The sequence below is a fragment of the Linepithema humile genome, chromosome 6 (genome assembly GCF_040581485.1).
Source record: "Linepithema humile isolate Giens D197 chromosome 6, Lhum_UNIL_v1.0, whole genome shotgun sequence".
NCBI lineage: Eukaryota > Metazoa > Arthropoda > Insecta > Hymenoptera > Formicidae > Linepithema > Linepithema humile.
This window is the reverse complement of record NC_090133.1, coordinates 19,791,055-19,808,855: the sequence shown is the minus strand read 5'-3', so window position 1 is coordinate 19,808,855 and position 17,801 is coordinate 19,791,055. Positions and strand designations below refer to the sequence as shown.

At 37.2% G+C, this 17,801-nt stretch overlaps 3 protein-coding genes across 10 annotated transcripts in view; 1 reads left to right on the top strand and 2 right to left on the bottom strand.

The window, feature by feature from the left end:
* Positions 1–17,801, bottom strand: part of dnc (phosphodiesterase dunce) — a 331,146-nt gene that overhangs the window by 206,349 nt on the left and 106,996 nt on the right. The gene's annotated exons all lie outside the window — the stretch shown is intronic.
* LOC137000769 (uncharacterized) lies at positions 90–5,507 on the bottom strand. Its single transcript, XM_067358195.1, has 3 exons — positions 4,339–5,507; positions 3,304–3,821; positions 90–3,071 (listed from the first exon to the last, which is right to left on the bottom strand). The coding sequence occupies exons 1-3, from the start codon at positions 4,514–4,516 to the stop codon at positions 858–860; spliced, it is 2,910 nt and encodes a 969-aa protein (XP_067214296.1). The 5' UTR covers positions 4,517–5,507; the 3' UTR covers positions 90–857.
* On the top strand, positions 11,126–13,562 carry LOC105678734 (uncharacterized). Its single transcript, XM_012378303.2, has 2 exons — positions 11,126–11,414; positions 11,922–13,562. The coding sequence occupies exons 1-2, from the start codon at positions 11,400–11,402 to the stop codon at positions 13,428–13,430; spliced, it is 1,524 nt and encodes a 507-aa protein (XP_012233726.1). The 5' UTR covers positions 11,126–11,399; the 3' UTR covers positions 13,431–13,562.

Here is a 17,801-nt window from a genome sequence, read left to right as displayed (position 1 = left end):
TTTCGATTCTATATTTCGCAAAAATATTTATCAAATGTCTTAACAAGACTTTTAATTATTCGATAATAATAATAATATATCAGTATTAAAATCTTGTATAAAATTACTGCTAAACATATATTCAACGATCGTTCACTGCTTGAATTTAAATGTACGATATGTCACGATGAAACTTTAAAGCGCGCATGCGAAAGGTAAAGAGACTGCCCAATATGCATGCAAAAGGCATCTAAGCCGGAAAATCCTCCGATGGATTTGCCTCGATGGATCCTCGCCAATCCTCTCCTCAACGACCTTTCGTCCATCCGTCGTGATTGAGGGATTGTCCGACTTATCCCAATTCGCCGACACTTAGTAAGGTCGTAAAAGACGTTTCTTCAGTAGCTATTACTTTCCACGATTCTGTTATTTTACAATTTGTATTTCTTGACCCAGCCACGCAGTCTTTTGCACTTCCGCTACTCGTGATAGATTTCAGCTCGTAACGTTGTTTCGCGATGTAAAATTCATGAAAGTAAATGTGCTCCCTGCGGAATTTTCCGTCGTTTTCGCTTCGATGACGAACTTGCATGTTTTGCGCAATTCTGAACTTTCATACGACGATCGCATGTACTCGCACACACGCACACCTGCACACATACACCGCGAAAATCCGGTCCTGCAAGCAGTTTGTTGCTCGAGTCAAATTTAAACTTTCCGTCGTCTCTCTCGGAAGAACTTGACTCTCTTAGCGAGAACTTACTTCGTTTGTACAGCTTCGAGAAATTCTGGAGATGAACTTATCGCTTCTTCCGCTAAAGTGTTGCGTTCTAAAGGGGCAACGTACGTTTAAGCGCACTTTTGCTCTGCACCGGGAGTCACGTGTCACAAAAGAAGTCTTCCGGGGAGCTTCTCATACCGGGTATCGCTCTAGCGACTCTCTGCCTGGCGAATTCACGATATTCACGCATCTTTGTGCCAACTCGAAGCAAGTGCCTCGAATTTCTCGCGACGCTTGTCGAGAGAATGCAATCCTCTTGCGAGCTGCTGCGATTACTACGAGAAACAGATGTCCTGCTGGCCCTTTTCCAACGCTTCTCATTAGTTTCTTCCGTTAAGCATGAGAAATCTGCATACTTGTAAAACAATTCATTATCTCTATTCGATGACAGCGGCATTCTTTGAGATCTTCTCATCGCAAACGGTACGACTTGACAACTCATTTTTGGTACCATCTTATCAACGTATTTCGGAGTCGTAAAATTCACGTCCGTGGTTTTCGATGATTTCGGCTTAACAATCGCAATCTTTTCTTTTGCCTCCGGTGGACAAAAATATCTCGTTTTCCTGCGTTTCGCCGTCGCTAGATCTGCTTCGTCCACGTCGGATTCGGAAAGTCGAGAGTCCACCTTCTGAGCGCAAAAATCGCGCTTGCCCGTCGCATTCGCGGTGTCCTTTTTGTCGATGTCAATGGATCTTATCTCAGAGGGCGACTCGACTTTTAGCATTTCCGTCGAAGAAGTGGCGCACACTTGTTGCACGAATACACTCGACATCCGGGCGGCAAGTAATATATTTTTCGGGCATGAAACGGTCGTCATCTGAGAACTCGGAATAGGACTTACGGCTCGGTTGGTGTAACGTTTTTCGACGGTAGCGTGAAATTTCGTATTCACATTGACGACGCGGATCTGAGAAGCTGACGGAAAAATTGTACGCGATATCTGCCGATCGGGACCTACGCCGCGATCGATCGATTTCAATTCGAGCTGAGAACAGATCCGGTCATTTTTCACGCGTTCGCTTTCGGTGCTTTCGCAATTATTGCCACAAGTGATGAATTTAGTTTGAACGGCTATCGAGTTTAAATCGTCCGAAGGAATCTCGGAATATTTGCTCGACTTTTTATTTGTTTCGTCATTAATGCTGCGCCAATTGTCATCGATAATTTCCACGACGGTGGATTTCGAAGCACAGTTCGAGTGAGATGTGTTCCATCGATGCAAACCGTCGAAGCAGCTTTCTCTAAATATTGAAGATTTCTTTTTTTGCACTTCGAAGAAATTATTATCAGATGGTCGAAAATTTTCAATGGTTTGATTAAAATGTCGATGGTGTGAATTGTACTCTGTTGCGCAAAGAGTATTCGAAGGACTTCCAATACTGACTCTTCCAATGGACCGAGAGCAAATCTCTCGCTCAGGAATTCTGAAAGAAATTCCTCCTTTTATCGCCGCGTTAGACTTCCGCTGGCGTTGAAAATCGTTATCAAGAACGTATTCGTTACGCGAGCATTCACCCGGAACATTTTCCTCCTGAGATGCATGGATATCGGTCGCCGGAAAGTAAGACGCGCTATTTCCGACTCGAATAGAAGATCGAAGACCGTTGAAATCCTTGAGCGCGCGAATGGGATCACGAATGGCGAAACTTAACGCCTCCTGTCGACAATTCAAACCATTCTCGCTCAAGCAGCTGGTACAAGAGCCTCTCGGAGTGGGCTTACCGACCACGGAGAAAGTTGAAGACGGCGAGGTCGTTTTATCGACGAGACCCGATCGATCCGCGATGCTGCAACTCGTCGCGATTCGCGGTGGGCACATCTGATTTAGAAAGTGGTTGGTCGGCGACAGCACGGATCGGTCGAATGCGTCTGGTTGATTCAGGTGGTACGAGATGTCAAAATCGTACCGCGAAATGCTCAAACCCAACGCCCGAGTCTTGCCAATGACCTCGCTGTATCGATAGCAAAGCGGACGCAATTCGTAATCTATCTTCCGTAGTGCCTCCACATCGGTGAACACTCGTTGAGTCATCTTCAATTTGTCGTCCAGCGGAGGAAAAAGGGAATCGGAAGGATTCGGCGGGAAGTACATCGACTTGATGGAGGAGTACGGATTCGTAGCGACGTCAACGAGGTCGTCGTCATTTGTCAAATTGACAGCACTCTCGTCATTGACAAATGTCGTAGTTGCGTCTTGACAAGAATCCCAATTCATTGTGCGATGGTTATTTTTCGTTTCGTGAAACATCACTTCCGCCACAAGCTCTTCTGACCTCTTGTCGTTAATCATTGGCGCAATCGTCGTATCCTAAAACGAAGCCTATCATGATCGCAGGAAGGACAATCGATTTACCCTCTATATTTCATTTATCTTAAAATTTTTGTAAATTCTAAAACATTGTCAAAAAATAAAAATAAAAAAATTTAGAATATCCGATTAAATAAATTTTTAACTATTTATGACTACTCGTTCTTCCATAAAGTTTATTAGCAAACTAGAATCATGAAATATTTGAATCATGAAATATTCGTGGACATACGCGAAGGATAGGCAGCATCATTTTCGACTCGAGTCTTCTCGTCTCGTATTGTTGATCGAGAAAATCACTTATCGATCTAGTCATTACGGAATAAGAAGAGATAAGCGCCATCCTTTCCGACATGATTATAGACATTTTCTTCTCACGCGCAAACGATGAATCGGACATTAGGGCGACTTTCATTGCTTCGAAGTTCGAGGAAACGCTATTCGAGACTTCGCACTTCAGAATCGGCTGGGACTTCAACTTCGCTAAACTTTCGTGCGTTGAAATAAGACTACCACAAATGTTTCTGGTTTTCTGGGTTAATCTGTTTTCCATGAGTTCGCGCGGTAGATCGGGAATAACTTCTTCCTTTATCGGAGATACGTTGCTATCGAGCGCGGCGAGTTTGCTCAAGGAAGTGCTTTTCTCTTTGAAGTAACCGTAAAACGATTCTTTCACCTGTGATCCGTGAATTTCGATGCTGCTTCGTTTCGTAAGGACCATACCTTCACTAGACGTTTCATAATCTCCCTCTGCATTAAATAAGTAAACTCAAGCATCAGAAAGCTGTTACAAATATTGCTTTAAACGTAAAATATATTGAAATAAAGTGAGATTGTAAATTAAAATTATGTGCAAATTTGACAAAATTTGAACAGATCGTTGGAGATATAATTATTCGACGAGTTTTGAAAAAATATATATAAATTAATAGTTAATTACAAGAGTATAATATTTGTTTAAAAACCTCGAGGTTTTTTCAAAAATGTAATATTTACGTGGAGAAAGAGAAATAACTTATTTCTAACTTTAATTAGAATTCAGTACAACAATGACCTATCCAACTTTCTTATTAAGAACTTAAGATAGTTAACCTAAATTAAATGTTTTTTTTTCAATTTTAAAATTAACTTCCTCAAATATTAAAAAAAAAACACATTAAAATTAGACTAACGTTGCACTGAATCTGTCAACTGGAGATTGATGTTAGCGCATGGCTCAGACTCAGACTAACAGTATTCTAGGATTAATGTCTTTTCCAAAACCAACCATCCGTTTCAGATGCGCAAGTGCTCGCAACGGAACTCGTCACCGGCCGAAACGATCCTCGCCGATCATTCGGCTCGTCTTGTTTCGAGTTAATGGAGAAAGACGACGCAAACGGAATAACAGAAGCTTCAGCATGTTCTTGGCAATCTGTGCATCTGATCTTTATGTCACGCGACATTGTCACCGGGAGGTTAGCTACAAGCTGTTCTGCATCTCAGTGGACTCCGTCGTGAACATGTAATTGTCACCGACAGACAACGCGTACTTTGGTCTTCACGTGACGCATAATTTCGCAAAACCAGGAGACGGCTGAAGTTGCTGAAGGAAGCTGAATGAACAGATGTTGGCTGTGATAAACGAGATGGCAACGCTACGAGTCAATGAAATGCGAAACGACAATTAATCTCGTAAAATATTTCAGAAATTCTATTTCTGTGTCCTCACAAATTTTAACGCTACTTCTACTATTTTTAATGCTACTTCTGAAATCATATCGTAAAATATTCATATTATACCGACATAATATGTTTGCACACATCTTACATAAATATCCAAGATTTCAATTTTGCGTTTCCTTTTTAACACATTCTTTTTTCGCTGCCGCTATATGTTTGATATTTTTACATCATGAATATCGAAGCAGCTTTTGCTCGAAAAATGCAAACGCATCTTCGGTATTGCATTTTTTTTGTCGCGAAATCCACGAATGCTGATTTCAATATGCATCTGTTGGTGAACTCTGACGCGTATCTATGGCAATATAAACGAAACGAATTTTAAATAGCAGGCTCTTTTTCCGTTACAATCCAGTGCAACCAATGGTTTCTGGATTATTCGAAATAACGAGATCAAACTGTAACACTGTAAAAGCCGCGAGCGCTTGCACTGAACATACTTCGCGGTTACATGTAACAAAATATGATAGATATCCTAACGCAGAGTTCGAAAACCGCTCCAATAAATTTGCCAAAATGAAGAGTTCTCCCTCTTTCAGATTAAAAATAAAAAAAAACATACAATCGTGCAAGAATATTTGCTTTTCTACTTTAAAATAAAATGTCTATTCATTATCTATTTTTGTTGGAAGATATTTTATGTGACGTTATTCACAAAAAATATTTAAAATTAAAGATAAACTACATTATATTGTAAATATAACTCATATTTTTTGAGTTACGAAAAAGAGAAATTATTAAATAAAAATTAAATACAGAAAACTGTAATCAAAGGCCAACATAAATTTAAAATTAAAGAAATAAACAAGAAGTAAAACGGCCAAGGTTAGATATTTGTGCCAAGTATATTATAAAAACAATCTTGAAAACATTAACGTTTCGACCATAATTTGGTCATCTTCAGAATTCGACGATTTACAATATTACATCAACTTAATTAAAATTTTAAAAAAATTTGAAAAAAGAAGAAAGAAAAAACCGCTTTCGAATTAATATAAAAATTAAATTTCTCATCGCAATTCTTTTCTCAGAACAATTATTACCAATCGTATTAAATAAATTCATTGTCAGGAGAAAACGATAATTCGATATTGATGTAAGTTATATGACATAAAAAAAAGAAGGAAAAAGTCAACGTGAAGAGAAGAAACACGGTACATTCATAAAAAGGACGGTTTTCGATACGTGAGATAAGAGGAAGAGAGAATACGTTAAGTAACTTTACATATTACGTAGTAGTCCACGAAGTATAAGCGAACGAGTTCTGGCCGGCCACGGAACCAGGCGTACGCAAATTCGGCGAAAGTATAAAATCGGTGTGTCGAAACACGCTAGTTTCGATCGCAGTATAAGCGTCGCTCATTAAAACGCCCGAATTTTTCGTAAAAGGCCTATAACTTAAACGGTCCTTAGCAGATAGCAAACTCGACGAAATCGTATTACGTAACGTATGCTAATTCAAGACATCCAACTTTTATAATTTATAATTGAGAATCACTTGATCAGCGATTCTCGAACTCTAGATAATTAATAAATAAACAATATATCCGCAGAAATTTATAATATATTATGTAATTTATAGTGCAGTTAAATCGGAATTCCCCATGTATGGTATTTAGGATGTTTCAAGTTAATTTAGATTCGTTCACGGTGTTATTCACAGTTGCGCGAAATATTTTTGGATTTATCCCTCGACCGAAACGAGTCCTGCAACTTCTCCGTTTCATAACTTTTATATCTACCTTTCCACATTTGCAATATAGAGAATTCAGTAATCCAGTGGAAATTGTAATATTCTACTTGCAAATACTATTACTAGCACACTACTTGTAAATACTATTAAAATTATACTTGTAAATATTCTACTTTTCACTGATGATGATGTGAATTTACGATACCGGGTTTTCGACTATATTTCTACATAGTCGCATATCTGCTACATCGCAGTTGAATTTTCAACGAATATTCAGTATGGATTGAAAATATTCGTTGCACCAAAAAGAGGCGCCACGCGTATTTTGCATCGCATTTGATCCTACAATCCCGTTTTCTCGCATGACATACTGCGTTGCCATATGTCACATTAGCTTCGCCAAAGTTCAGAATATCTTTGTCAACCAAACCAACCTGTTTTTTTTCTTTTTCAAAATTTATTTACCAAGATAACAGGGAACTGTTTTTTAACTTTAAAACATTTTTTTTACTTCTAAATGTAATGCAACACGGCATGAAACACGTGTAAAGCAAAGTTTAACTTTAAAAGAAAAATAAACATTTCAAGTTTTTATTTCGCCCGTTGTGAAAAGATATTATAATTTCTTTATGAGAAACGACTGTAATTTTTAACCGTAATATTTTCACTAAAATAATATTATTAATTTTCCACAATGTTGTTTTTAATTATAATGTCTTTCCGTAATAATTGCTTCAATAATAAAATGAATAATAAACTCGTTGCATGCTTCGTGACAATTTATTTCTATAATTTATATATATCAAGAAAGATATTCCAAGTGCACTTATTACAATCAAAAAAATACGTAATTTTGGAATGACTCATTGCGCTTCTCCGAAAAAAAGCAATAAAGAGGCGAACGCACGATCAAAAAACCGGCTCAGTTGCATTCGTTAGGTAACGTTTGCCTTTCGAACTTCTTACTTTTGAGCACGCGCGAACGAAATAGAACGCAAAAGGTCGGGGCTGTATGAATTACAATAACAATCGGTAGAATTGATCTTTTCTGTAAAAAATGACACTTTTCTGCTTCAAATTTTCCCCAAGGATACATTCGCCGATTCCCCCTTTTTTTTGGTAGCATTTTTTTTCAGCAGCAGCAGATTTTATGAGAGCTATACACAATAAACATATTATTTGGCATGATCGTAGTATGAAAAATAGCCATTTAAAGCAGAGATTCCTATTATTGAATAAATAAAGAATAAAATTTATATGTGCATAATCATCAATAATATTACAATAAAATGCAAATAATAATATCTTTTTCAGTGATAATTGGATTTTTAAGTCGTCTTTCAAAATAGATTTTTAAAAAAATTAAAAAAATTATTATATATATTAGAAAATATAAAAAAGCAAACAATTTCGATCACTATATATTCCGTTCACGTATGTACGTTCACCTAATATGTGTCGAGAATTTACGTTCCTTTGAGAGCGATCTATGCCACTCGATTCCGTATATATGTGCGATCGAGAGTAGGATAGAAAATTACGATTATAGCTCTTCCCAGTGCGATATTTAGGGACCACCATTTCCCGCGATCAATCGATTGCAGACGGATTATCTGTCGAGTGCTCCGAATTCGACGATGCTATGTGAAGCAAATGCTACCGCTCTTCCCAGTGAATTTCGTTGCATTACATCGCGCAGTCATAATGCTCGCAGCCGAAACTTGTCCTATCGTGATTGTTAATCAAAATGGCCAGCGGCGAGAAATTTTCATATTCATGAGCTACGATTATTACGCTGTACGTCTATTGTTGCTGCATTCACGATTTTGCTCGACAGTTAGGTGCAAGTTAACAAGATGATTCAAGCCTTTCCAAGCTCACAATGTTAATAAACATTACATTAAATTAATTTCAAAAAATGAGGAAAAACTATAAATATTTTCAATATTTATTTAAATGTTATTCAATTAAAAACAAAAACAATGCTTAAATAATATAAATAAAAAGTAAAATATTATTCGATGTTTTTAAAAATAATTTAAATACATGAATGCAACGACTGTAACGTAACACAAATAAAAATTTACATTCCAAGTATTTATTTAAAATTAAAAATAATACTAAAAATTTTAAACAAATAATAATTTGGCTCATCTACGCTCATACGAGCGTATGTTATTCTAATTTTGTATTTTAATTGTGTGTTTTAATTGTGTTTTCAAATATGATAAAAACGCGAATAGAGGAGACTAGCTTGGCTAAAACGACATATGAGTTGAGCTAATAATTTTTCCTTGACATTTTAATTCATGAAAACAAGTTTCTGATCAATAATTTACTTTTTCGACTTGCAATATATTACGTACCTCATTATCAATACAATATAAAGCCACAGTATAATTCATACTTAATAAAAAAATATATTAATTTTTTCCAAAATAAATTATTGAAAACATTTTGATTAAAAACAGCTAGAATATTTTCGTATTTTTGAACAAGGAACTTAGGAAAAAAACTGGCATGAGTGGTAAGATAAGATAAAGGCAATGATTCCCGTTAAAGGGCAAAATCGATCGAGCCATCGGTCGACGATCGGTCGATGTCATAAACTTCGCCGGGGTTCTCGTAGGAAATCAAAAGGTGGGTTAAGAATATAGACAGCGTGAACTTCGGGCGTCTCTTTTATCGTATTCTCGTATTTTTCCGTACTAACATATTTCTTCGCCCTGCGTTTCATATCTTATGGTTTGCAGCATCGAAAGTAAGCTAACACGGAATCTTTATCGTGCGGAGAAAAAAGAATATATATAGATATAGAGGTAATAAAATAGAGGTAATAAAATTGAGATAACATTTCATGGCTGAATATCACAATTTCTCTCAATATACAAATTAAAAACTAATCATGATAAACAGCGAGGTAAATAGCGACATCGTTTGATAAATAATTAATGAATATACTGGCCATTATAGACAATTAATGAGTATGCCGTTATACAAAATAAGACTGAAAAACAGGAATTGAATTGTAAATATTCTAAGCATTTGTATTTTAATTTATTTGTAATCGTTAGTTGTGTATCGCTTTCGACGAACTGAAATAAATCTACGCCCATCGTAAACTAGTGTTTTATTTTGTCGGGCGACCGATCTTCGAAACTGGCATTTTAGTTCCATCGTCTGCATCCGGCGCGCAATCTCACAAAAAATAGCATAATTTTGTTGGGCGGTTCTCGAATATTTTAACTGTTTCCTTTTAAGAAATTCCACGAATGAATAAAAAGTATATTAGCCAATACCGACTATTCTTGTTGTTTCATATAATATGGCGAGACGAATGATCACATTACGATATAACTTGTATTTCTCTGCGGCGTATCCGTCGTTTAATTTAAATAAAGCGCATTTTCACGGAAATTTGCGTCATGAATATAAAGCATTTTGTGAAAATCGGCACAATGCATTCGGTGGAACATACATCTTCGTCGGGACAATCCTGAAGATGAAAATCCACACAATTACGAAACTCAGTTGCGAATTATTCCGCACCATGGAGATTTATGTCGCGTTATAGAACGAAATGGTTTATACCGAATTGTGCAATATGAGAAAATGTCGCGGCTGACTTTTAAAAACACGAAGTGTTTTGCAAATAAATTTATAAAATAGGAACTCTGTCGCGTCGATCTCTGTCAGCCAAATATTAGACACCGCAAATTTCCACTCGCCAATTCGCTCTGTAAACCATAAAAAATGCGAAAAATAACAACAAAGTTAGTTTTTCCTGACTGTACAGAGTGATTCGAGTAATATTTTTCACTATTGCATATCGATATAGTCACATCAAAACGAGATAATAAATATTCGCATATATACATATAGTATCAATAAATTTCAGAAACGACACCGACGACAACGTCTCTGAATTCTGGTTTTCTGCAAAAATTAAGAAATTTATTTAAAATAAACAACATCCTGATTTAATGAGATGGGTCGCGCATAATACATAAACCGCTTTTTTAAGATTCAAACGATCTTAAAAAGAGCGATTAGGACCTTGAAAATATGAAAATAAAATGTCGTTAAATTAATAAAGTATCAAAAATATATATAAATGGTTAATTTTTAAAAAAATATTTTGTCAAAAATTTTAGTAGTAAAATTTTAATACGTTAGTAAATTGCAATTTAAGTAGTCATCACTTAATTATATAAAAAAATTCTATAAACGCAAAATAAAATAAAAAATAATAAACAATGAAAACTATTAATAAAAAAACTTCTTCTATGTGCGAGCATTTTTAAAATACAAAATAATAAATAATATATTTCACATATGTTCAATATTTTGCGTTTAGGGCAACTAATGCATAAAAAACCTCTCTGATACCAAAATCTAAAGGGATAAAAGAAGAACAAGATCTTCGATATTAAGTGCTGTTTCATAATATTTGTTGGTAAAAAATTTCTTTAAATTTTTTTCTTTTTGGATTCGTTACATCTCGTTACCGCATCGATCGATCTTGTTCGCTTGCCGACCGCGATAGTTTACACTGGCCGGTAAAAGTTGGCCCTTTGCAAAAAGAACGGCAAGGAAACGAGTGGCGTTACATGCCGGTGTACACAATTACGCACGTAACAGCTGTAATAATGCGGAATTGGATCCGTTTCAGAAGCAAGTTTGCGATGGCTTTTGCTGTTACGTCAGATCGGGATATCAGATGGACCAACCGCCGATCCGACCGACTGGCTGCAGAAAAATAATCGGGAGGTGCGTGCGGATCGCGGAGCAGGGCGTGTTCGTCGCCGTCTCAGTGAAAGTAAATCGCATACGTCGCGAACTGGGCATTTTGTATAAAAACGCCAACCGACCGGACTGATGGCACACTTGATCCGGAACTACCACGAGATACAATGAGGAGCTTCGCGGTAAGTCAACAGGGATTCTCGTATATATACGCCAGTACATAAAGACGATCATTAACCATGTCGCGCTTCCTCGTTAATAATATCTTCATTACCGTTCAATCGCGTTATTGCTTTAAGATTGTTTACGGCTAAAACTCGCTTTATCATTGTAAATGAAATTGTAACCATTGTAGCCATGGCGTTATAATTATGACGCTCTCCATATTCGTACGAGCTAAAAGAACTATAATAGAGAATTAATAGAGATATCAGATAAACAGCAATTTATTCGTGATTGTTCAATTAATTAATAATTTAAAATTTAATTATCCAACATTAATTGGGTAATTAACAAAATGTAATATGTATCGGCAAAATGTAATATCGACAAAGTTTGATAACAGCATAAAACTTAATCGAGTTTTCAATCAATTTAACGCTATTCTCGGTAATCTATCAACGCAACTATCTTTATAAGCAATATTTTCAAACGTATAGCAATCATCACTCATTTTCAAAATTATTCAGATATTGCTGTTGGCAACCGCCGTATTGGCGGGCCCGGTCGAGGACCCGAAGAAGTTGGACAAGAGTAGAAAAAACCCCAAACGAAGTTTGGGAGCGTTGGGAGATGCTGATCTCGCAAGTTATGGCTTAGAAGATTCTGGACTCGGACTCTCAGGCCTGACCGAGGACCCGAAGAAGCAGGATAAGATTGGAAAACACCCCAAACGAAGTTTGGGAGCGTTGGGAGATGCTGATCTCGCAAGTTATGGCTTAGGAGATTCTAAACTCGGACTCTCAGGCCTGACCGAGGACCCGAAGAAGCAGGATAAGATTGGAAAACACCCCAAACGAAGTTTGGGAGCATTGGGAGATGCTGGTCTCGCAAGTTATGGCTTAGGATATTCTGGACTCGGACTCTCAGGCCTGACAGGATACTCTGGACTCGGACTCGGCTCGAAATTAATCGGGTCGGGAGTCACCCTGGGTAACAGTTTAACTTCCGCGTACGCGTCTGGACTGGAATACGGAAGTCCCTACGGAGCTACCTACGGAGCTGCCTACGGAGGTCCCTATAGAGCTTCCTACGGAGCTGCCTACGGAAGTCCCTATGGAGCTGCCTACGGAACTTTCGGCAGCAGCGGCGCCCTTCTCAATTCCGCCGCTCCGATCCTAAGCTCGGGCGCTCCGATCCTCGCTCACGGATCTCTCGCGTCCGGATACGGATACGGATACGGCAGCGTGCTGCCGAGCGTGGCGCACGCCAAGACCGAGCGCATCACCGGTCTCACCGTTCACCGTGAAGTTCAAGTACCGGTCCCGGTGCCGCATCCCGTGCCCGTCGAAGTCACCAAACACGTGCCGGTCCCGCAACCCGTGCCCGTCAAGGTGGATCGTCCCTATCCGGTCCCGGTGCCGCAACCGGTACCCGTACCAGTCACCCGCCATGTGCCCGTAAAGGTCGATCGCCCATACCCAGTCGCAGTTCCGCATCCCGTTGAAGTTCGCGTGCCACAACCTGTAGCGGTGCCCGTACCTCAGCCGGTGCCGGTTCCGGTGTCCGTCACGAAACACGTGCCCGTCACCGTGCCGTCGTCCGTCGGCGTCGTACCTTCGACCTTCGGTACCGTACCTTCGACCTTCGGCGTCGTACATTCGTCCGTCGTACCGTCTACCTTCGGCGTCGCGACGAGCGGCCTCTCGCACGGCCTCTCGCACGGCCTCTCGCACGGCCTCTCGCACGGCTTCTCGCACGGCCTCTCGCACGGCCTTACACACGCTTACTCATCCGGACCCGAATACGTTGATTTGGGAGCCAGCCATCTCGGATCTACCTTGTCGGGAGCGACTCTGAGCAGCGGACTTGGACACCAGGTTCTGGACAGCGGTGTCTCATATCAGAGCGGCCCCATCGTCAGCGGCGGCAGCATATCCGGCATCAGCAGCGGTTTGGCATCCAGCGGCGCGCTACTGGGCGCCCACGACGTTCTTGATGGCGGATACGCGTACTCGGCACCGTTGAAGAAGTGGTAAACCCGATAACTCGGCGGATTGAACATGTACTTTTTAAAGCGCTTCTCAAGAATAGTTTACGGATTGAACGTGCAGAATATTAATTGTGTTATGTACGTTGTCGAATAAAACTATTTTTTTACCGTCACAGAATCGTTATTTAGTTGCGTACTTGCAGTTATACGATTGTGTCACAGCTCAATTTAGGATAGTTTTATAGATCTTTAGTATTTTACAATATTTCAGATCTAGTTAAAAAATTGTTATCGCCGGACTCGTAAAGTTGTCATTTTTGCATGATATAAGAGTTTGCATTTTGAGATGTCTTTCCAATAATAATGTCTTATTATATTTCTGAAAAAGAATTTGTACCGATATTTTTCTAGTCTCATAATAAATGCGCTCTTTGTAAATTTGATTCAAAAGAATAAAAAAAATTTTAAAAAGAAACACCCAGAAATGTTTTAATATAATATAAGAAAAGAAGATACCGAATAATCTCGGAACAAAAATCGTGTAACAATATAAAATGCACAATCAAAATCAAAATCGATGCATCGATTAACATTTGAGCTATCGCATTTCAAAAATTTTATTATATGTAAAAAGAGTGAAGATTTACTATATCAAATTGATATCTGTTTCTTGTTATTTGAATAACAAATTAAATAATGAAAAAGTTGGTTGATAAATTTTATATTTCATAAGTTCGTTTCTACATGACATTTTCTTAAATAAATAGGTAAATAGGTCTGTGTTTGCCTATTTATTCATCGTGTATAAAATTAAAATGTTTACGATGCCGCTCTCATTAACAGAACAAGATATTATTAATAAATAAATAAATAAAAGAGTCGGCTGACGTATATGTCACCCACGCGCTCGCTTCAGAAATCCAAAATATAGATGTTTCTGCGAGCACACAGCAAGTACAACAAAATCGATGCAATTGGCTATTGTGACAGTTTGCTAGGTGGGAGGACTGACGTCACAAAAGTTTCTTTCATGTCACACGATGTTTCCAAGCTGAACACAGATCAGAGCTTTGTGAATAGGCAAAGCTTCAATCGATTTCTCTAGTCAGCTAGGAGCGAGACAAAAAGTTGATTCGATAACGCCATGTATTTTAATCGCTTTTACAATTTTTTTTATCTGTTATTTAAATATAAATTTTCTATCTTTATAGTGAAATTCTAAAATTTACATTATTACATACTTATCCGCATTACCATAATTACCATTATTACCAATTTATGATAATTCAATATATAAAAAAAATATGTAAATATATGTATATCAAAGCAACGAGATAATATGCAAGAAAAAAATTTGCAAGAAATATATATAATATATACTATAAAAAATTTTCATAAAAGTAATTTCGAAAAAAATTGTTAAATGTAAATCAAATAATATGCAAAAGTACTTCGTGACATGTGCATGACATACTATATTTAACATAACATAAATGTCATTTGGCACGTAAAATCTATTAATTATTATAGAAAGTAAAATATATTTAAATATTGATGTAAAATTATCTTACTGTTTGTCAAGCGATTGTTCACTATGTGTATGACAATTTTATCAACCAACTCTTTCGTTATTTAATTTGTTATTCAAATAGCAAGAAACAAATATCAATTTGATATAGTAAATCTTCACTCTTTCTACATATGATAAAATTTCATGAGTTTTTATATCTCATGTTAAAATGTGTAAACCAGAATTTTTACTATAATCGTTAGCTACTACGAATACACAAGTGCTGGACATTATCAGCTAATGTTTTCAATTAGCTGAAGCTTTCAATTTTCAAAATAAACTTGCTCAGTTACCTTACGTAAATTATTATTTCTGTGGAAACCATATTATGGTATAAAATTTATATTTCAAGTGATGTCGATTGCAGTAACTTTATCTACAGTCGTTACAGCTGATAAGAGAATACAGCTGTCGGTATCGCTTACTAGTAAGTTTGTGCGTCAGAAATCTACCGTACCGGTGCTGATAAGAGAACAGAGAAGCTTTCCTTATCAACAGTAAAACGATGTGTAAAACAGTCGTGTGATATCATAAAATAGAAATATCGACTTACAGTATGATGCTGACATTTAACAGAATGTAGTAGAATAACTCCAAACTCACCTGAAATAACGAGAAAAATCAATATTAGTTATTTTATTTTTAAACAATAATTTTTACTAACATAAATATACATATACAAAGTTATGAGAAAGCGTTTGTAATAATTTTAAAAAAATTTTAGAAACATATAACAAAATCTTATTTTTAAAGAAAGAAAAAATCGAATTTTAATAATAACAAGATTTTTCTGATTATCAACGAAAAATATGTTTAAATCATAAATATAAATATGGCGAGGGATTTCTATATGTTGTTATGTATTATGTTATATATTAACTTTCTATCTAATAATAAACATAATCGCTACGAAAAAAGGGCTTACGATATATTGACAAATTGTCGCTCTGGTTTACTTTGTGGAATGATTTGCGCCTTGTTTGCGCGTATTGATTTATCCGATCCATTTGGCAGAGTCCGATCAATTGAATGGTCGGTTTTCATATTTAGTTGCACGCAGAGCAATATGGTTTTTCCCTCGGTAGCGAAACAAACTGCCGAAAAAAGCAACTTGGCCGCTATTCTCAAATTCATATACATATGTGAAAAAATATTTGCAACACATCCTATCTTTTATGGAACAATTTTACAAGAAAAAGAAAAAAATTTATCACAATATATTGCTTTCATTTGCATTCATATGTAATCTTTTTTTCTCTTGCAAAGTTATTCCAAAAAATATGAGAACATATAAATTTTTTGTATATATGTATTTTCGATTTAGTTTGAATTCACACTGCGAATACTATTCCAAAAATACTCTTTCAACCGCTTCGGTCGAGATTTCATAAATACATTTATCCCCAAGTAATCCACTTTGAAGTCTACGCAAACTGTGCTATTTAGTTTGGAAGATCAAAGCCGCGCCCGATTTCACCCGCGTGAACAGAATGCACGCCCGATTTCCGTATAACAATGCGTGCTTAATTCCCGTACAGCTATGACTTTATGTAGAAATTAATCGTCCTGTTCAAACACAGTAGCGCTCGTACGTAACAATGTTAAGATTCTGAAAGCTCGATAACAAACTTGTACAAATATATGCATAACAAATTACATAACGATTATTTTAATCATCTCATAAACCGATTGTGTTGACACATATTTTTAGAGACTATCACACTTTTTCCAACGCATATTATTCATTTCATCTTTATATCTAAGATCACTATTTCTTATCGTATACACGAGTATTACGCAGTAGGTTATAAAGTATCATCAGGAAACTGTAATATAATGTTGAGACCTAGGAATCCCCAATGGAATAGATTCTCCCCGTCTTCAGTGATACAAGCTGAAATAAGTCTGGAATAGACGTATTGGCACCATAACTCTGTGCAAAGTTAACCCCGGGGGATCATCTCGCATCTTGTAACATCTGTTTTCGACTCTCACGAGAGACATCGTTATAGTTCACAATCGACCGGATGATCGAAACTGTAACGCACTATGATTAATTAATCGCATCGCAATGATTGACGACACCTTACCGCGATTCGACAGTTACCGGGGGAATGAAACTACTGTTGGCTCTGAATTCAACGTACTAACCATAGATACAAATCAATCGAACACCTATTGATCAGGAATTGCCCATTGTTGCAATATCACGACATTGTTGCATTAAACGGTCGTCTTGGCCATCTAATATGTACTAGACGATCATACGCACAATAGCTATTAGGATATCCTTGTACAGACACAATCAATCAAATGTGCTGTTAAAGTTTGATCTCCTATGTATCTGAGTTAAGTTTCGAAGTCAACGCTACAAAAATAGACATGCGATGGCGGACAAATATGTCTCTAACGAGTTGGAGTTGCTTGGAATAACATAATTCTTCACATACGTTATCCGAAGTTGAAACGCGTGAATTGCATTCTCAGTTACGCTTTCTTTATACCACCTTAAATACCATCGCGTACCTTTCGCGAAATAAGAATTCTTGAAATTTCTCTCGACCGTCGTCGCTCACCAAGTATTCTGGAACACTCCGGGTAACATTGCAAAATAACTTTCCACACAGACTCGGTGCATCTATCGACAGAGCTTTCAAATTAGTCGAGCGTCTATCAAGGCTCGTTGGCGTTTCGAAACTACGCGAAGGATTTCTTCGATTCCGTGAAAAATTTGCTTTCGATGAATAATCCAGAAAAAAAGTAAAATTTGCCCGGAGTTTAGCACATGTTTCTGCAAATTGCTCTGCAAGAATCTGAAAATAGCTTTGAAAAAATGGTCACAAGGAC

What these genes read in the sequence shown, in the direction of transcription:
- LOC137000769 (XM_067358195.1), bottom strand. Translation starts at nt 4,516, where the DNA reads ATGTCGCGTGACATAAAGATCAGATGCACAGATTGCCAAGAACATGCT. An exon ending in TTGCGCATCTGAAACGGATG is followed by an intron (nt 3,822 to 4,338) that starts GTTGGTTTTGGA and finishes TATTTAATGCAG; the next exon opens with AGGGAGATTATGAAACGTCT. An exon ending in TGATGCTGCCTATCCTTCGC is followed by an intron (nt 3,072 to 3,303) that starts GTATGTCCACGA and finishes GCTTCGTTTTAG; the next exon opens with GATACGACGATTGCGCCAAT.